The sequence below is a fragment of the Mytilus californianus genome, unplaced genomic scaffold, assembly GCF_021869535.1.
Source record: "Mytilus californianus isolate M0D057914Y unplaced genomic scaffold, xbMytCali1.0.p SCAF_7, whole genome shotgun sequence".
Lineage (NCBI taxonomy): Eukaryota > Metazoa > Mollusca > Bivalvia > Mytilida > Mytilidae > Mytilus > Mytilus californianus.
The window spans coordinates 12296563-12319334 of NW_026262723.1; the positions used below are offsets into that span (position 1 = coordinate 12296563).

General features: G+C 32.0%; 1 protein-coding gene across 2 annotated transcripts in view; it reads right to left on the minus strand.

Moving 5' to 3' along the window:
* Positions 1-2608: 2608 nt before the first annotated feature.
* The window catches only part of LOC127707470 (lithostathine-1-like), a 29285-nt gene continuing 9121 nt past the window's right edge, over positions 2609-22772 (minus strand). For both annotated transcript variants that reach the window (XM_052212003.1, XM_052212002.1), the window contains exons 3-9: positions 18055-18247; positions 14111-14296; positions 13238-13362; positions 11498-11585; positions 8085-8195; positions 4454-4578; positions 2609-2698 (exon numbers count right to left, since the gene is read on the minus strand). In XM_052212003.1, the coding sequence (XP_052067963.1) occupies positions 2684-2698; positions 4454-4578; positions 8085-8195; positions 11498-11585; positions 13238-13362; positions 14111-14296; positions 18055-18241 (837 nt within the window). In that variant the 5' untranslated portion in view covers positions 18242-18247 and the 3' untranslated portion in view covers positions 2609-2683. The remainder of the gene's footprint in view (positions 2699-4453; positions 4579-8084; positions 8196-11497; positions 11586-13237; positions 13363-14110; positions 14297-18054; positions 18248-22772) is intronic.

A 22772-nucleotide genomic window follows, 5' to 3' on the forward strand; every position in this document is an offset into this window, starting at 1 on the left:
CTATTAAAGAATACATTTTTACAGTTTACCAAGGATATGTTACACTTTCGTAGCCAATTTCTCGATCGTATCATCTAAACTTTCGATTTGAGATCACAATTTATCTTACATGATCATGAACAACATGTTATGTTTCACTTATGAAGCAGAAAGTGCGTTTCCTTCCGGAGCACGTAATTAACCATCGCATTTTGGATCAGATCGTTAACCTACATGTAATTGAACCTTTTTTTGTGTTGTCTTTAAAGTAGTACCGGTAATTTTTTAGTATTTGTGTTTTCTTGTTTTTCACTTAATTATGGATTTTGATGAAATTTGTATCGTTTTCCCCTTTTTTTGGGGGGGGGGGGGGGTGGAAAGGGGGATGGGGTTGTATAGAGATGCACTTTCAATAAAAAAAAATCAACATTTAATAAAATGAACTGTGTTTCACTGTATATCCTTTCTCCAATACATTTGACCAGTGTGTGTAATAGGTATACACTGAGGGTAAGGTGTGTCTGGATAAGAAACCCCGACGGCCGGAGGCCGGAGCGGTTTCTTATCCAGACACGCCGTATCCCGAGGTGTATAACTAACTTACACCCAATACTAAACCCTATATTTGTTAACATTGATTATTGAATGAAAAAGAGCGGATAGCATATTTATCGACAATAGCAAACCATGATTTATAAGAGTTTTTTTTTTGCATGAAACCCCACTAGTAACCTTACTTGGCTATCTCCGTTCAAACTTTAACAAGTGAGTAGATTTTACAAATGTCAAAGTTGCTGTTTTGCATATTCCCGTTAAATCCATGTGCTAATATGGATCAGCAGGTCAAAGTTGACCATTTTCAACATTCTTATTGCAAAAAAAAATACATCATGCTCCTTGTATGCATTTGTCAATATGGACGGGTATAAGACGGACGACATTTTGAGTCAAGCGTTGGATTTGGTAGAAGAGACTTAAGATAAAGGCAATATTATAATTCAAAGTATTTACCTGTATCAGTTTAATGAAGGTAATCATAAATGTATTTTATATGTTATGGTTTTATAAAAAAAAAATATTCGGACATACTGAAGGATAGATGTGTCTGGAATAGAAACCCGACGACCGGACATGCTCAACATACAAAAATACAGATTGAATATTCAGGAACTCATTTTTTGGGGGGCAATCCGGGGGGGGGGGATTCGCGGGAGTCGGGAGTTAGAATCTCCGTTTTTTAGATCAATGGTTTAGAATAGAGACATATGACATATGACAGGGATCAAAAAATTTACCTGCATGCAAAGGAGTATTTAAAGGATTTGTTTTTTTATTCAAAATAGATGCTTTTTTCGCTATTGGAATTTCCTAAAATGTGTTTTTTTTTTTTAATATCTTGAAACGACTTGTAGTGAATACTATTAGAAATTTATTATGTTCATGCTTTTTAAAAAATAATCAATTTCTATTGAAAAACTCACTAAATTAAGAATAAGTGCACACTCATTAGCAATAGAAACTGGTAGGTATGCACGACCAATAATTCCCTCTAATGAGAGATTTTGTAAATATTGCATAGGAAAAATGAGATACATTTCTTGATTGAATGTCCTCAATATAACAAATATCGATCTAAATATAAAATCAATGATATTAACGTAAATAATTTGGATGAAAATTTTACCAAAATGTTAAATCCTATGTCTGAAAAAGAAATAAAATCTATTTGTATGTATATTGAAGAAGCTCTTGATTTGAGAGACCACCATACTGTTTCATCAGATAATAATCCTTTATAGTAGTTTGTGCATATACACATATATCTTATATAAGTGATTGTGTGTTTTAAGCAAAATTATGAAAATTCAGAATAATCTTGATATATATATGTATGGTATTAATATGAGTTTAGAATGTAATGGTATTCATAGAATATACTTAGAATGTTATGGTATCTATAGAATTTACTTATGACTGGATGTTATTTCATTTATATGTTGTTTTAATATTATTATTGTCTGTATTCGGATCACGCCTCTATTGTGCTCTTTCCAATAAATATTAAATTGAATTGTTGTGAATAACAATGGACTGCGTTTTCGGGATGTAGAAGCAGGGGTTTCCAGAAACCCTCCTCGTCACACCCTGTGGTCAAAATCCATTGTTTTTCGTAACAATAGATCTATTCAATTTACACTTGTTTCAGAAATAGAAACTATGAAGCTTAACATTAGAACTGGGGTGTAAGTGAGCGATATTTTCAGTTTCTATTCGTGAACATAAAACTTGCCAGGCTTTGTTATCTACATACCTTATCAAAGCGCCTGGTCTCGCCGTGTTCGAAGCTTATGTTGGTTTTTTGCATTGTTTGTTTGTTTTAATTTAGAAGTTTAGGGACGAATAGGAGCAATTATCATTATAATGTAGACACGTGTCTGCCTGATTTAAGAGATTATTAGTTGTTTCTGTTTTAATTCTGTTGTTTGGTTGCTCAATAAATGACGAATTCTCCGCTATATCCTAATTTCATGATTTCTTAGATTATGAAAATCACATATTATTCATCATCTTAGAAAACCGAAACGGGTGTTGCAAAGTCAAAACAAAATAAACAATACAAACTAGATGATTCTTATTTGTTATTTTATTGCACTACGCATCCGACAATTCGTCCATTGAAATATAACAATGACCACATACAATTCTATGGACAGGTTTTCTGAAAAACAAAATATGAAGAGTTTAGACTAAATATATTTGCTAAAATAATTACCTTACTTTTAAATGCAATAAAATACTTTGTAAACAAAAACAGATTGAAATTTGATTGTACAAAAAAGTTGGGCTACATTAACAAACCGAAACGTAATGGCACAACAAAACTTGCTTAAATAAATAGAAATCATTCGAAACTACAATACTATACTTGACGGGTGTCACATGATCTGCCTACCCTGCCGGAGCACCTGACATCATCACTAGTTTTAGGTAGAGTTCATGTTGTTCAGCTCTATATATTTTGAAAACTGTTGTTTTGTCTTTTGTTGTTTTTTAATTCACTTGGTGTCTGTCGTTTAAAGTTTGTCATCTGTCGTGGTTGTCTCTTGTCGTTGTCGTCCGACAACTTTTACAGTGATATTCTCTAAAAATACTAGGATTGTATCCTTAATATTAAAGTATTATATGGTTGACTAAAATTAAAAAACTCGGTAAGCATTCTAGAATATATTTTCAGCTTTTTGTTTCAAATATGCCCACTTACAAGTGTTTTTTTAAGCCTGCATGAAATGGTCTGTGGACAAAAAAAATCCTTATTGAATCAAGGTGCTTACGTTCTAACACTATTATACTGGTTTGTTTATAGAAAGATTCGTTTCAAGATTAAATATGTACAATAATAAGTATCAGGTACAAAAAAGATGGATTCAGAGAGAGCTGACAAACTACATGTCCTCATCATACTCATCAGATTTTATTATTTTATAAGAAAAAGTCTATACTTTGCCAACTTATACTCTGTAACTAAGTAATATATGCGTTACCATAATATTGGAGATTGTTTGTTTTTTAACCAAAACGGTCAGTAAGACAAGGTCAGCATAGATTGAATTGTCAGTTATCTTCTTTTAGGAGTTATTGCCCTTAAATAACAAATCTATCCTTTATTGAGTTTTGGGCAAAAAAATATAAAAGGTAGAGATAAATTATTAAACGATGAATGACAATGATCATCCAAAAAAGATTTTGGTCATGATTTATAGTCTAGTCTACAAGAATTGAAAGTGTCCATTGTTGAAGATGCACATAGACCTAGGTGAGCGACACAGTTTTTTTTTTAGAGCATCGTAGTTTTGTAACTTTCTCTTCGACTTTTTTAACAACATAATTTGTATAGCGGAATTTCAATTTGAACATTATTATTTTCATCAACTCAATGAGTATATTCTTCGAAAGTGTAACTCATGAACAGATATAGTTATTTCCCAGGTTTGTGAACTAGAGGCAGATTTGCGGATGAGAGGCGGAAGACTTCAAAACTTTTAAAAATTACATTCATTGAACAAACTGTTGATACGTCTCATTCATTGAACAAACTGATAATACGTCTCATTCATTGAGAAAACTGATGATACGTCTCATTCATTGAACAAACTGATGATACGTCTCATTCATTGAACACACTATATGCGTTCCCGTTTTGATGAGATATACCATCGTTTCCTCAAAATACCCCCTTGATCAAAGTATAACTACATATCTAAGACTTCCATATAAAAAAAATCAGATATATATCATGGTCTATCTCAATATATTTTATAACTTAGCTGCTCTGTTTAAATTCGAATATTTTGCCAACATGGCAAAATGATATTACTCTAAAATTGACTTTTAGTAAGACAAGTGATTTCGTTTCAATAATATATAACAGATATTCAATTTATCAAATAATTTCAAAAATAATGTTCCTACTAACCCTCGGAAATTCGCAAATATATCTATATCTCGATGCACAGGGTTCATCATCCCATTTCGGTGCTTCCGTACCCTCGGAAGATCTGATTCGAATAGTAATACATTCGCTGCTTTGAAAAGAAAAAGCTGGAAATTTTTTTTAAAAGAAATTTATTATAAAGTAAATGCTGTATAACGTACAAAAAGAACAAAATGGAAATAAAAAAAAATAAAAAGTTCAAATTCATGAGTCGAAGACAAACTGACAAACACCACTGCATTTAACAAAAAGGACAAAAAAGATAAACAGCAGTCTACAAAAACACAACATCGAAAAATGGGGAAAAAAACAGAAAAAGTCTCAGGTGCTCAAGAAGGGTCAGAAGATTCTGCTTTAAAGTGTTGATCATGAAATAAATGAGTGCATCATAGCTGGGTTTTTTTATCGACCTTCATTGGAAACGCTCAAGCTAAATGTGTTATAGTTGTCTCGTTGGCAATTATACCACATGCCACTACTTTTATACCTATGATAACATTGTTGTAAAAACACAGGTGTACAAACACAAGAACTGAAGTATTAAATACATGATAAGTTTCAAATTCAACTGCTAAAAAGAGTAAAATAACAAAAAAACCTAACTTTAAAGAAAATTCAAAACGGAAAGTCCCTTGTCAATGGGAATGCCAATGGCAAAATCAAAGCTCCAACACATCAAACGAATGGAAAACAACTGTCATATTCCTGACTTGGTACAGGCATTTCCTTATATGTAGGAAATGGTGGATTAAACCTGGTTTTATAGCTTGCTAAACCTCTCACTTGTATGAAAGTCGCATAAAATTCCATTATGTTGACAACAATGTGTGAACAAAACTGACAGACATAATAGGTAAAAATGTCATAAATAGGAGTAAAGCAGTCAACATTGTGTTATCATCTTAATCACTATAAAAACAAACAAATATGTCAACAAAGAAAAAAGAAAATGGCATAGAAAAAACACATAAGCAAACATTAAAGACAATAATACAAAAAACACAGCACAACAACACATTGGCGGGATGCAGAAGTATAGAGCCACGCCAAAAGGATCTTACCAAAAGTGGACTAAACAGAAAAGGTTAATAATTTACAAAGACAAATAAAAGAACACTGTAACACGTAATTAAGAAGATAAACAACGTCAGTACCTAGAATCTATACATCAAGACCATCATGTATTATTTGTGAAGTTGATACGGAATATTTATCAACAAGGTCTAGGTATCTTCCGATGTACGTTTTTAGTTAAGGACGAGACGCTTTTTGGCATAAACCTTGTTCATCAACTTTCTTGAAGAGGTTACCAATAATCAGTCAGCTCAATTTTATCGATATAGGTAAATCCCGAACCATTCCGAATAAATGATTATCAAATTTTTCATTGTGTATGCTTTCAGGCGTTAATGAAATAATCGGAGATTAGCGGAACATAACGACTGTATTATTCGTAAGAGTGTAGAGTATGCTTATCTTTCCCAAAATATAAAAATAGGTAAATTGAAACAAGGCCTTTAACATTGTCAAAGGGTAATTTCTAAAATACTGATCTGGTGCTTTAAATATGTGTATTTATTTTCTAAATTGAAATGTAACGTAAAATTCTAATCTTACATTCTGCAATCGGTTTCAAATTAGTTAGTCCTACGAGACTTTATCCTGCAATTGGGTGTCTTATTGTAGCAGATATCGCTAGCCTGTATTTGTATACTATACAGATATCGCTTTAAGCTCCGCCTACTGCCGGTCTACTTTTTTGTATTGTTGTTGACGAGTGGTGTATGAACCTTCGTGACCTCAGAATGTGTATTGCAGTCGCATTCCAATGACAAATTTCTTGATCTTGTATTAACTTTAGATTAATTTATGTTCTGTTAATTTTCAAGTATTTATTTAAAGCCCATTTTCTGCTAACAGACAAACATGACCAGCAGGATTAACTCCATTTTCGTCGGCGCCGAATGTGTACATGTAATCAACCATGCAACAATGTCAATTTCAGCATATTCAATGAATGCAAAATTCAGTTCAAAATTTTGAAGCGTAGGACAAATCATACACTTTTGTTTTAAATCGGGCAACGTTTTGTTATTTGTTTTTATTGTTGAATTAAATTGTTATGTTATAATAAATAATAATTAACTTTGAGCGATGTATTATTGTTGACCATGCGAGATTCATTTCTGCGTACCCGACCGGTCTGATTGTGTGATTTTAAATATTTCTACGCGGGCCTCAAAAGATTTTAAATCGAAAATGAATGAAATAAATGCGAGTTTTTCTATCTTTTAAAGCAAAAACAATGTACTAAACTATTTGCAGAATGAAGACAAAAACTGTTTAGTGTCTTTAAATATCAGCTGTATTTGTACTCGGGTCAAAGCAGGAGTAATAGCTCGCTGAAGCTGGCATATATTTAAAGACACTAAACAGTATATTTCTATGTATTGCGTGTCCGGTAATTTGTGAATAAAATTGATGGCATGTAACAAAAATATATGTCCAATATTTATTCGAAAAGGAAGGAATTGTTAAAATTCGTCGTTCAAGATCATTTCGGCCATTTGACTCAATAAATAGCATTTGTTATTTATAGTTTATATCTGTCTGATATGGTTTCGGGTAAACATAAGAAGGGAAAAATCCCTCATGTAAGGGCAACCTCTCATTAAAAAGAGTTATCGGAGGACTTTTGTCATTTGACGTGTTTAAGGATAGTGTCAAGCTGGTCAGTTGTGTCATTTACATTTCCATTCATTTATTATAATTCAAGATGACAGCCTCAGTTAGAGTAGTTTTTGTGTTAGTAGCACATTCCTGATCGAGCATGTTCACACTATACTAACTTCATTTGTAGAGATGCACTAACATATGTATGAGGAGGTTTTATAGCTAGCTAAACCTCTCACTTGTATGACAGTCGCATCAAATTCCATTATATTGACAACGATACGTGAACAAAACAAACAGACACAATAAGTAAAACTGTCAAAAATAGGGGTACAGCAGTCAACATTGTGTTATCATCTTAATCACTATAAAAACAAACAAATGTAACGAAGAAGCACAAAAGGGCATACATCAAATTTAACATCCTCATTTTGCTTTTTTATTATACGATTTTATTTATCTATGTAAAATCCACCCATAAAGGATGGAAGGTTTTAAGTACTGGCGTAAAATCGCGCGTTTGAAATTCGCTCAGGTAGACATTAAATAATTTTGTCGTTCAAAGTATGACGGGATACATAAGTAGAGAGTCACGTAAAATGGATATCACAAAAAAACAGACTTAACAGTAAAAGTAATATAGATAAATAAACCATGTATCCAGAATGGACACTCAAAACCCTCTATTTTGTATTAAAAAATATCACAGTATCTTTTGATAACACATATATATGGTGGCATGTAAGTGACATCGACTTGTCAAGATAGCAAGATAATTTATCATGATATCTTCATAATTAAGTCGACATGACTTGCTGTCTTAACAAGTCGATGTCACTTACATGCCACCATACATACATAACATCAGGATATTAGTATTATAAACAGTACACCTTAAACAACATATGTTTACTTAATTATCTTAAAAGGTAAAACTTACTCTCTCCAAATGGAACATTCGTATAGGGCAAAGGACTATTGGTTACGGCAAATACATAATTTCCGTTATTGTCAGGACTATATCCACCAGTCCATACGTCAGTGTTTTTCGCTAAGAATAATTGAATTAAAATAAGTAGCATATGACATGTAGGACGATTCTTCATTCAAGTCAGTTAGCAAATGCTATCATAGACTTACCCAAAACGTATCCAACAAAGTTATATCAAAGACAACTAAAATCTACACAATATATTTTTTTACTATCCCCACTTGATCACTATTATGATATGTCTGTGTATCACTAGCCACATGTATTTGCAGTCGTGGGTCTTTTAACACTAGGAAAGCCGTCTTATCTGAAATGTTACCGAATTTGCCCTATCCCGATTATGTAATTCGGACCGAGCATGGGTTCGTATGGAAAATAAGCAATTGCAAAAGCAGATGGTATATTAAGTATAAAACAGGGAGCAGTTTTAAAAGTATCTTGAGCAAATACTAGAAAATTGGAAAACGATAAAAAGTCATATAATAAAACAATTGTTGACTATTGATTTCAGTTGATACAATGATTTATCAACCTCACCAAAAGTCTTTATTTGTATAACGGCTCTTGTTTAACTAACTATGTGTGTTAAGTTCTAAATGCTTACATACTCACCGTTGATTTGAATAGGCGGGCTGCTTTACTAAATTGAATTAGGTCTTATATGTTAGTTAAAATTGTTTGAATTTTGACGTTATATTACATGCAGTTAAGGATGCTCGCTATTCTTTTTCAAAATAACAAGCTTGTTAAAAGACTTTTATAAATTGATAGTATATAAATAAAGAAACTAAAATAGCAGAAAAAAATGAAGGGTTCGTGTGCTTGTTTTTTAGATATAAGTCATTGAAAATTTGGCGGGAAATAATTCTCTCTAGATTTTTCATACAGTTAACATTGCCGCCTTTTTTCTTATTAAAACGATGAAAAAATAACAAGGATTTTATAAGATTTTCAAACTATATGTATTCAAATTATGGAAAGAAAAGTAGGAGTTAGTGGGCAAAAAATTTTAATGGTGCTAATTGGATAAAACCAGAAAATTCTGAATATCTGGCAAACATTCAAAAATGAGAGGAGCGAACATCCTTAACGTACTTCAGATATTATTTCTGGGGAATACACAGATAAATTGTTTGAATTTTGACGTTAAATCACATGCAGTTACACGAACTGCAGATATTATTTCTGGGGAATACACAAATAGAATTGTTGTTACTAGTATTTAAACCCCCCACCCCAACCCCCACCCCACCACACACACACAACAAAAAACAAAAAGAAGATAATTTCAAAACTACGGTTTTCTAATTCTTTGTCATTATGGTTATGTTTATTCATATCATTTTTGACTCAAAAATGTTTAACTCTATAAATGTAAGATAAATAATGTATAGTTCTTTGTTTTATATCAATATGTATATTATTACCAATATTGCTCAATATAAAGAAGTGCTACTAAATATGTTTCATGATACGGCCAAATAGGGTAAATTATTTCACCTGTATCATAACAAGAAGCGATTGTGTATTGTCGCTTTAGAGCAGTTGCTATAATTTGAGCTAGAGTCTTCATAAAGATGATCGATTTTATTATTTTTTCATAAATTCAAAATCTCCTATAGAAATGGAAAAAAAAAACTTCAAATTAAAATTCTTTACAACCAACACAAAATGGTTTTCGCTTTCATATTTATACCATTATTATATACAACAATTTCTACGATGTCTTTTATAAAGCGTTTCTTTCGTTTGTTAAAATATTGTTTTATTCGTTAGAGTAATCGAGACTACCATTTGATTTACATGTATAGTAGTGTACACTCACACACATTCTAATGGTAATACACTAAGAAGATTACAATTGCTATTACAATTGCACTTTTAAATGGTGTTTCATATCTTGCTGGACTTGAAATTGCAGTGGTATGTTTTTGTTAAGTATCTTTAACTTTTAAAATAAGCATAAATATCCGACGATAAAGAGATTTGTCTTCAAAGTCTTAAGGATGTTTGCTTCTCTGTTTCAAAATAAATCGATTTTTACAAGACTGTTAAAAATTGAAAGTATATGAATAATCGAGCTAAAAATCAGTAAAAACTAAATGGTCCGTGTGCTTGTTTTCGAGATATGAACCATTGAAAATTTGGCGGGAAGTGATTCTGTCTAGATTTTTCATACATTTAACATTGGCACCCTTTTTCTTTCAAAAACTATGAAAGTAATAAGGATTTTATAAAATTTTCTAATACTGCTTTTTAAATTATATGTAATAAAATTATTAAGAGAAAAGTAGGGGTTGGCGGGCAAAATGTTTAATGGCACCACAAAGATAAAATCAGAGGATTCCGAATATCTGGCAAATAATCAAAAACAAGAGGAGCGAACATCAAGAAATGAAAATGAATAATCATAGGAACGATGATAACAACAAGCTCCTTCTTTAAACTCATAATGAAATACCATTTTTTCACTTTGTGTTTTATTTTGATTCCACAAATATTAGGGATTCATTTCTTGTACCTAAAAATGAACTTCAGGAGTTCTGATATACCTTTAATTTGATCCGAGTAAGCATTTTCCAGTCACAACTTCTCTTACAGTTTTGAAGGGACTGAAATGTTCACGAATTCTTAATTCATTTACAGATTTTCCATAGCGCTCCTCCTATTTATTTCATGTCTGTTCTTTTTAACGTTTTACACTTACATAATTAGTTTATAGAGTGATTATTGAGGACGGGAGGGCGTTGTTTAGTTGCTACATTTGCTTGTTGTCAAATTCAATTTCAGCGTAAGTCCTAGAAACGTCACATATAGATAGCACACAATTTGTGTTGTGTGCCGCCTATTATACAGTTTTTCGGCAGATCCTCATTTTCCAGATTTGGGAACTTAGTCATTTCTTTCTGCAAGATTCACAAAAGACGGTACCTATTTTGTGCAATCAACTTCTTTTAGTTTTCAACCAAGGTTTTTGAAACTTCATTAATAGATTGCTTCTTGTTGCCTTTGGCTTACTATGCATATTGTATTGGTAACCAAAGCTTGGGAAATACAATGAATCATCCTTATCTGTAGTTTTAGCCCATTTCCCACGCTTTCAAAGAAAGAAAAATCATTACGAGATACCTCTGTAGAAAGCCTTTGATATCGCATTCTTTTAAGTACTGGTATGGCAGTAAAATTTGGAATAAAAAAATATGTGTCGAGATACATGTTGTTAAACTGATTGATAATTAAAACTAACGATTTTCTTATTGCATAACTACTACTCTTTTTCTGTCTTGCCAAATGATATTTGCTTTTGTTTTTAGTTACTATTATACAAAAAAGAATAATTCATTACTTTACTAATTACTTACGGAAACTAAGCTTTTCAAATACAGCGTTAACTTGTGTTTCACTACTTGGCATCCATAGGTAGGCTCCTGGTGTCCTGATACATTTCACCTAGAATTTAAGTACAAGATGCAGCATTTACATTTATAACATGAATCAATGCTACAGCAAATAATATAATTATTACAATCATGACAATGGAGAAGCAGGATAAACAATAACGTAGTTCTTACTGTATCGGTACTGCAAGTATAACTAACGAAAATTCTCAGTTATTTTTTTCTTTAACTAAAAGATATTCTTTTGTAACTGTGGACTACTATTTTTTTGTGGCTTCATAAAAACATATTTCCGTGGATATTTGATTTCATGGTTTTGCCAAAGTCTGTTTACAAGCCTATGCAAAATTTCCAGTTTAATAATAAAAGATCCACAGTTACTTGTTGTCTTGTTGACGCAAACCGGTAATCTCTTCTTGTTCACATTGCTGAAACTTTTTGTGACGCCTGCAATATCGAAGGGAATGGCAGAACAGTTATTCATTTGATAAATTACACGTGTGGAAATGGTTTAGAATTTAGAATTCCTTATATCATTTTTCTACATTAAAACATTTATAGGGTAATGTTGTATGATATTTATTCATTAATCGAAGCGAATACATTTGGAGGTAATCATTTATTCATATATTTTTTTTTTCGATAAAGCATCTATTTTAACTTTTAGATGATCATCATTAAGTATTGGTTCAATATTTACAATATCAATGTATTTTGAATAGAAGCAGATATGCATGAATTAGTGTTTCATATTATTTATACTCGAATTATGTTTAATAATTCCGTCTTGAAAGGTAAATTCCTTAACGATTTATAATCTTTCCAGGTACGGATTTTTTTTGAGAAATATCAGAGAGATGTTTGCACAAACTATAAGTTGAGAAGAAGAATACTAGTTATAGTATATTTCATCTCCTTTTGAACATGATATAGATATAAGAAGATGTGGTATGAGTGCCAATGAGACAACTCTCCATCCAAGTAACAGTTTATAAAAGTAAACCATAATAGGTCAAAGTACAGTCTTCAACACGGAGCCTTGGCTCATACCGAACAGCAAGCTATAAATGGCCCCAAAAATACTAGAGTAAAACCATTCAAACGGGAAAACCAACGGTCTACTCTATATAAAAAACGAGAAACGAGAAACACTTATCAACCGCATCAACAAACGACAACTACTGAACATCAGCTTCCTGACGTAGGACAGGTGCAACACCTGTAACACAAGACTTTCAACACTGAGGTTGTGAATTTCATCCCCGCACATGCCATGTGCATTCGACTCTAATCTTAGTTACCAGGATTTCCTGTCGAAGGTCGGTGGTTCTCTCCGGGCACCCGAGAACCCTTCACTAATACAAATTAGCCACTACGAAAAAAAAATAATTGTGCTGAAAAGGGCGCTCGAAACCAACATCAATCAATCAACTATCAATAGAGATTATTCAGGTAAACATTCGAAATGTAATGCCAGAATCTTTCATCTTCCGTCCGTATAAAAAATCACAATTAATGATGGGCAAATATTATCTAGCGCCTCCTTAACGGACGACAAAGGCACATTTGTGTTTGAAAAACATCAATAGTATCATCTACGTAATGGTTGTAATGACCAAATTTCACATTAGATGTCAATCATTCAAAATCAAGATTACTTGAACAAGATGTAATTAAACCTGAAACAACATAAAACATACTCACCAGAGCACTAGCCCACGCTAACCGATCATCATCGTCCTGTTCATTTATAAAGTAACAATTAGGACTAACGGTTTGGTCATCTAACAACACATATCTATTTGGACAATCTGCGGGAACACATGGTGCTATTCATATGACATAATAAGAGATAAATATTTAAATAAAAAGCAGCAACATCGAGTAAACCGATGCCATAAACAAATATTATAAGTTAAATGTACGACATTGACAATATGAAAATGCAATGTATAACTCTTACTAAAAGGAATACAATTTCGTCAAATGAATACCCTGGTAATTTGATACCAAATACACACAGATATAAACCTATATATAATGGTTGTGATATGTAAGGCAGCTGTTAACAACTAGATTGGGCAACACAAAATTCATTAATGTCAGAATAAAAAGAAAACAAGTGATTCGTTTTGTCTACGAAAATACACCAATGAGAAAATAACTTGTTTGAAATGGAAAATAAGTAATATACTGCATTTTCGCAAAATAACATAATTATTGTAATGCAGTGAGTATATTTAGAAAAAAAGTCATGTTTGCAGACTTAATTAATAAAAATGATATGACTTAAGTTGGGTTATCTAAAAAAAGTCAGTGAATAAATTTATGTATGTCCAATTGTGTTTATTTACTGAACACAATTAAATATGCACGTTGCTGATGTATTTTTATTTCTATTTTTTAAGTTTTCTGTATCATATTTGTTCTATATCTTCAATGCAGTTCTGAGGTATACAAGTAATTCAAAGCTTTTTTTAAAAGTAGGGCAAACAACGTTTTTAATTTTTATCTTTACAACAACACTGCATCTACTCAAGAAAAGGAGAAGGAAGCTGAATATCAAACGATACATACTTGTTTGTGCAGCTGATTGTGTTGTTGGCACAGTAACGGGAACAATTGGTGCCGCAACAGTTGTTCCATCAGTAACAGTATTCATCATTGTCATCATCGCCATTGCCATCATGGGTACAGCAAGTGTCAAAAGAGGAATAGGAAACAATTGCAAAAATGATCCTGTGCCACGTCCAGTACCACCCACTGTAAAACGAATCAAATAATGATTTAATGTTACACAAAGAAGTGGTGCTTACCATTTCAGTACTCTAAGGATGATGAACGAATTGGGTGCTTGTTAGACCGTACTCAATAAATCACTTTCGGTATAAATCAGTAGAAAATAATTATGGCCAGGGCAGCTCTTAATTGATCAAAAATTAAGTTTAGACATTAAATGCATAATTTAAAAGACGAATGTGAAATACCATATTTATTTAAGAAAAAGCAATTATATGTCCGAGCTATTTTTAAAATTCCAACTCCATGCAATAATAAATCGCAATAATAAAACATGAATAAAAGAAGAATGTGTCTGAACACTTGAATGCCCCCGCTCAAACTTAACCATGTTAAAAGGTGCATAACTCTAGAACTGTAAATGACTCACTGTCCAAACTCTGTCTGTGTGTTGTGGTTCTTAGCGTTGTCTATGAGTTGATAAAATTTGAATGGAAAACACTTAAGTTAGAGTGTGGAAAAAATTTGATGGACGGAAGGATGGAAGGACGGTCAAGAATTAGATGTAATGCCAACATTACCTACGATGGGGGCATAAAAAGTAAATGTTCTGTATGCATTTTTTTGGCGTATAAGATAATTTCAATATTACATTCTAGGATTTCTGGCATAGAAATCAATGGTTGATACTAATTACTGGGCGCATTACATTTGAGCCAATTTTTACAATATCCAATCTTTCATTTGCGCCACAAGGTTATGTTTCATTTGCGCCAAAAAATATTAACTACATTTTTCAAGTCGGCGGGGCTGTTTCTAGCCGACTATACCATGTATACGGTATAGGTTTTTTTCATTTTTGATGGCCGTACTGTTCCCTATAGTTGTTTTCATCCACTACAACTTTTGTGGATAGTTGTCTCATTGGCAATCATACCACATCTCATTATTTGTATATAGAGAAAATATATTTTAATGACCATACATATCGGTTATCCAACGTACAGGAGTACATGCGAGCCGTTTCTAACAAGTCTTGTGTCAGAACAAACTGTTGGTTTTACTCCAGTGTATATAGTGCTTTCTGTTAGGTCTTATGATCTCGTTAATTTATAACAGAACTGTGTTTTAACATTATCGTGAAAAGTCTTTTATAAGAACGTATCATTTTGAATTGGTTACGATAACTGATTTTGGATGAATATGTTTTATCATGCAATCAAAAACTGTGTTTTAAATTTATTCTTAAAAGTATCTTTTGAATAAAACTATTTTTTCTACTATTTACCTGTATTTACCTGTATTATTGGCGCAAATATAATATGGTTTGTGGCGCAAATGAAAGATTTTTTTGGCGCAAACGAAATGCCAATTGGCGCAATACAAAGCACCCCGTAATTACTATATATTACAACATACATCATTACTTATTCACAAGTCTACTTTAACTTGTGAAAGAAAGATAAAATGCAAAATCGGAAATAAAAAATCATTTGTTATATAACAATACCATGATCAAAACAAGAACCAAAAATAACAAAAAAGTTATAAAACGAAAACACGAACGCTATCAACAACTGGAGTGAAATCATGTGTTCCAGAAGTGTAAAAAAGATGCTAGTGGCACCTGATGTGTACTCGTTGCACAATGGATATGGCAATAAGTCGCATTTCATTATGTCACTTTCATGGAAAAGAGGATAGACTATAGTTTTTACAAGAGTATCTGTAATCATTTGTGACAATTTTCATTCACCGATTAACAAAGGATTGACTAACACACTGGTTAGCAAAAGGATGACTAACACTTTGGTTAATGTATGCATGACCAACTTCCTTATTTCGGGCTCTTGATACCATATATAGTTGGGCTTTAGGCGGGAAACCAATACATCAGAAGATAGTGATCGGAAAAACAAATGACACCATGCCTTTGGATTATGGCATGTCAATGACCCGTACATCGAAACTTCAAATGAATAATATTTGTTTGTGGTTATTTCCCTAAAATGATCGAAAGACACATTTTTTTTTTTGAGATTTTAGCTGTTGCTCTTAATAAACTTTGTCTCCTTATAGTCAATCATTAACAGGATAGATTTTAATGGAATAAAAGAACGATTTTTTATTGGACATTTATTAACATAGTCCAGTGGTGATGGTATACATCACAACTTATAACTGATATGGAAAGATCTCTCTTTAAAAGGGCTCTATTATATTAGAAATAGGAATAAGAATATTTTTTGATAAGTCCGATTTCTAATCGGTTAATGGCTGTTCGTGGTAAAATAGACTTACCATTAACACCATTTGCGAGTAATTGTGATAATTATTTGTGTTTCACAAACGCTTTGTAAGGCCTAGTTCGCGTGTTGCACAAGAATGTTTTTAAATCTTAGATTACGCGTTTTAAATTTATATCAAATCAAAACGTTGATACATAGTTGAATCCAGAAAAGCACTTCGGACGCATGGAATTTCATATTTTATACGACACTCTTGAACACTGCTACATTATAACTGTAATATTATTATTATTAGGTCTTTCCACTTTTTTTTTTTTGTTCTTCCTCCTACTTTTTGTTCTTGCGCAGCATTATTATTTTACAAGATGTCGCTTACATATTTGGTATATGATATCAAACATTTTAATCGCTTTTGAAACTAATCCTATTTAACCGAACACTTACTTTTGTAAGAGTTATCTCCCTAAACACTGTTTTTCATGTGTCCACTACTCCTTTGCAACCGTAACAGAATATGACAAATGTATTTTACCAAATTGTTCACTATATCTTCAGGATGTTGAGTTTGTTTTTCATCGAAGCGTTCCGGAGACTCCATGTGAGAGTTATTTCCCCTTATGCATTTGATATAAGTGATTTGCATTGTAACTGGTAAACTGTTAGTGATAGAAACCTAGGGTCGGTCTTTGGATCTGAGGTCTTTGGTCCGAAAAAAAAGAAAATAAGATCAAGGTCAAAGGTCAAGGTCATATTCTAAATTTTGGTTTTGGCTTATCCTCCCTACTTTTCATAAACCGTACAAGATATTGACAACATATTTTTTTATCAAATTGTCATTTGCGACATGTCGTAACTCATAAATTTTGGTTGAAAGGGTGCGAAGACATTAAACGGGAGTTTTCTCCCCTCTTATGTTGAGAATTATGCATAAAGTGATAATACTCATTAACCATACATATTAACGCTCTAGGGTCTTTTGATTTGAGGTCCTTGGTTTCTGACCTTGAAATTGAGATCAAAGTCATAGGTTAATTTGACGTTCTAGATTTTGACCTTTGCTTTAAATTCATATTTATACATCATAAACCCATAGGACTTTGTGCATTAGATAACAAGCCATATTACTTTGAAAAAGCAAACCGGAAGTGACCTTGTGTAAATTGGAAGTGCCTATTTTTTGTACTAATTTCATATAAAAAGTATATTGAACTATATATTTTTGGAATCAGTGTCAAGTAAACTATCGAATAATACCGGGAGTGACATTTTTCAGACCGGAAGTAACAAATTACCTCCCTTATTTCAAACAAAATTAAATAGAAACCATATATTTTTGGTATGATCAAACAATAAGCTATTATTTGACACTGGAAATGACATTTTAAACCGAATTTCAATATTTTCATATCAAAATAAATCCTAAGAAGTGGAAAGACCTTCAATTGTTCTCTGGACAATTAGTTTTTAATTTTTATTGACATTGATATTTAAGGTTCACTATTTTTGATTTGAACCAAATGAAAATAAAGTTACCTGCTGTTTCACCATCACTGATAAGAAATATTTGTTGTTGTTCTTCCTCTACACCTTGTCTCGTTATTACCTGTCGAGGTATTATCTGCCTAGGTATCTGTCCTGGTATCTGTCCTGGTATCTGTCTAGGTAATAACTGAATTACACATGTACTTTGCGAAATGAATACCACTGTTAGAAGAACCATGTATAGCTGTAAATAAAATGTAACATCAGTAAATATTTGATCTTTTTTAAATAGGGGGTTAGTTACATCAGTTAATTTTTACTTGAATTTCTGTCTTTTAAATGTCGAGACTAAAGCTGTCATGAATTCTATCGTAGAAAAGAAGCGCTGCAAGTACAAACGCTACGTCTTTACCTTTTCAATAAAAGATTAGAAATGTCAAGATAAGAACAAAACGCATACAAAAGTGTTCACCTCGCACAGAAAAAAACACACAAAAAGACACAACAATTACCATTGGTACACATGCATTAAAGTGGCACATATTCGTTCCTTTCATTGAAGTGCCACGAATGCGTACATGTGTGACACATGCTTTCACTTGTCAAACATGCATGCAGGTGGTACGCAATCGGTTTGGTTGCACACACATTTATACCAACAACAAATCAACTATCACCAGTGGTAAATTGTATCTAGTGTCAAACGGGAAACAATATGATTAATATTAAAAAATCTCATTATTAGATACACCAGCCAAAACAAAGAACAAACATCTATATCATATATACCTAATGAACAAGTTAAACATATACACATCTCTAGAACAGAAAATACGTTCTACATTCATTAACTTATCTCTACACTGCAATATGATTTTCAAGTGTTCCGTTCCATTCATTTTGATCAATTGGTGTACCGCGTTATCTTCTAGATTTGATTTTTCTTGACTATAACTTCGTTCGCATGATATATGTTTTCTGAAAATCTAGCTTATTCACTGCATATGACGTCCTTATCTCAGTGTAACAAAGAAAAGTCTGAATCATTTTGCTTAATTGATTAATAAATTGATTGATTTATTCTTTGAATGATTGATTGGTGATTAACTCTATTTAAGCACTATTAAGGATGTTTGTTCCTCTTGTTTTCGATTTTTTGCAATATTTCCGGAGTCCTCTGATTTTATCTATGTATTGCAATAAAGAAAATTTTTTCCGGTAACCCCTTCTTTTCTTTTCATAATTTTATGACATTTAGTTTAAAAAGCCATATTTGAAAGTCTTATAAAATCGGTTTTTTTATAGTTTTTGAAACCAAAAAAAAACGGCCAATGTTTTATTTTTGCTTTTTTAGATCCTTTATTTATATACTATCATTTAAAAATAGTTTTTTTAAAGCCTGTTATTTTGAAACAGAGAAGCGCACATCCTTAAGCTATTTCATGGCGAATAATTGTAACTGTGGTGGAAACAAGAGTACCCGGATTGAATCACCAACATCCAGTAGGAATACTGACATCCCTAGCCAATTATGATTGGAGTCGATGTCTTAACAATTATACCAATAACACTTATTGTAAAAAATGTCATATCTATGTCAATTGAAAAAGAAAAAACAAACTAGTAGACATATTTCAGATTGAATAACAGTATTTGGAACGTAATTAGGAAACGATCCAATTATGAACTTATTAACTGCGAGTACTCTCAAATCTGTACTTAGTGTCTTTTTGTTGTTGGGATATACAAGTACCCGGCCACGTCCACTCTATGTATTTGTTAGATGTATTTCTATTTGTATCCATCTGTTGAGTTACATCTTTTTCAACTGATTTTCATAGTTCGTTCTTTTGTTGTACTGTTACACCACTGTCCCAGGTTAGGGGGAGGGTTGGGATTCCGCTTACATGTTTAACCCCGCCACATTCTGTATGTATGTGCCTGTCCCAAGTCAGGAGCCTGTAATTCAGTGGTTGTCGTTTGTTGATGCGTTACATATTTGTTTTTCGTTTAGATTTTGTACATAAATTAGGCCGTTAGTTTTCTCGTTTAAATTGTTTTACATTAGTCATTTCGGGGCCTTTTATAGCTGACTATGCGGTATTGGCTTTGCTCATTGTTGAAGGCCGTACGGTTACTTATAGTTGTTCATTTGTGTGTCATTTGGTCTCTTGTGGAGAGTTATCTCATTGGCAATCATACCACATATTTTTTTTTTATAATTATTCGCATACCCACAGGTTCAGCAGTACATAAGTCAATCAATTATACTATATAAGTAAAGAGAAAGTAAATATATTTCTTCCACAATGAGCCGCAAGTTTATCACTAACATAAACTTAAGGATGTTCGCTACTCTGTTTCAAAATAACAAGCTTTTTAAAAGGCTGTTAAAAATTTATAGTATATAAGTAAAGGAACTGAACTTTTAAAAACAGTAGAAAAAAATGAAAAGTCCGTGTGCTTGTTTTTGAGATGTAAGGCATTGAAAATTTGACGGGAATAATTTTCTCTAGCTTTTTAATACATTGAACATTAGCATCCTTTTTCTTTAAAAAAAATCGTGAAAAAGTACGGATTTTATAACATTTTCAAATATGACTTTTTAAACTATATGTAATAAAACTATGAAAAGAAAAGTAGAGGTTAGCGGGGAAATTTTTAATTGCTGCACATGGATAAAACCAGAGGATTCAGAATATCTGACCAAAATTCAAAAACAAGAGGAGCGAACATCCTTAAAATGATTAACGTTACAACAATTATAGATCAAACCATGCGACTAAGCATGATAATTGAGTTTGTTAACTAATTATAATTTTGACCCAAACTTCTAACAAAAATTAACGCCATAATGTGATTAAAATTTATTACAAGTCATATGTTAAAATATTCAATTGTTTTATGAATAGAGACTTTTAATAATTGCGTCATGAATGACGTATTTGTTACATAACTGTAGATGAATTTCGTAAAAACCTGAATTTTCTGCAAATTTATGACGGCTTTCTGAACAATTGACAGTGGCGCAACCCTAGACCTTCGCCCACAAAGATATTAGCTGATATATTCTTTATGTGACACAATCAATTGGTGAGGGGTGACATCACATATGAAATAATGCTAAGAGGTCGAAAAATTGACAATTTGTTTAGATGAAATTAAACTAAAATCTGTTTCTATTTCAAGCTAATATATTCAAAAATATAAAACAAAAATAATTAAAAACTCAATGTGTCACGTTAAACGTTAAAACCCATATTGGAATGTCCACAATTGGAGTATTAAACCGTCGTATTTGTTCTAAAATTACAATTTTAACCGACGTTTATTGATAATTATTACCAACATTACAATAGAGCCAGTCGTGTCAAATATTGATTATCATATCTCTAATAAAACGATGCTATAAGGCACGCCACTACCAATCGAAACTGTTTACAGTTCATTATAATTCATTTGTTCATTTATTTTACTGAGATGAACGAATTTCCACTAATGACTTATAACTTTTTAAACGTGTCGCCTATAAGAATGAAAAGTATCATTAGCTCCGAGAGTATCTTTGATATATTGAAACGGGTTTCCAATTTTAAAATATAAATTCCGTATTTTAATTTATTTAACTTAAACCCAAATATGCACAACAAATAACACAATAGTTAACAAAAATTAATTATTACATTCATATACACACCTGGTAATATTTAGACATCTTGCTATCCTGTAGTTCTTCTGTAAAAGCTTTAAGGTATTTGCAAGTTCGAAGCAATCACTGAATATTTAAAAATAGTTGATCTAAGTGAGTGCCATGCCGACGGTTAATTAACCAATCATTTCGCGACAACGAATAGGCTGGTAAGGAAATCTTATTTTTTTTACTTAGATTGATGTATTTATACTTCCAGGCAAGATACCTTGATAAAACATATATCCAAGAAATATTAAGTATAACGTACACATTCAAAAACATGACCAAGTGAATATATATCACAACTGTCATTAAAGCAAGGGTGACATCTTTTTGATTTATCTGGCTAGTCCTTTCCGATATATCAAAATCTTTCGCCCTTCTTTTATCAAATGTTCTCAAAAAATGATTTTTTTACTTATGTGTATAGAAACAAAAGTAGATATAAGAAGATGAGGTATGGGTGCCACTCCATCCAAGTCACAATTTATAAAAGTAAACCATTATAGGTCAAAGTACGATCTTCAACACGGAGCCTTGGCTCACACCGAACAGCAAGCTATAGAGGGCCCATAAAGGTCGAGTTAACGTCGATATCGCATGAACACAACATAATAATGAAATAGTTCGTTTCTATGTATGTTGGCGCTTGTTTTTGTTGCACCTCATGATCAGTGTTTCTGTGGTTCCGTTGTTTTCCTCTTATAGTTGATGGGTTTCCCTAGGTTTTAGTTTTAACCTGGATTTGTTTTATCTCAATCGATTTCTGACTTTTGAACATCGATATACTACTGTTGCCTTTTTTGATATACCATTACACATTTTTTTTAAATTTAAGTTCTTTAATTCTTTAAGAGTGAAAATCTAGAAAAAGCTTATCAGCAGTAAATTTGAAAGTGTTCCGTTTCGAAAATTTGTATGATTATTAAACATTAGTTCAAAAATTTCATACACATTTATCAATAAAACGTCACGATCAAATTGAAATAAAAGAACAAAGAACAATATTTTGGCCTTAATATAACCATACTTCTAAGGTTACATAAATGATAATTTACGCATAGTTTGGGTATGTAAA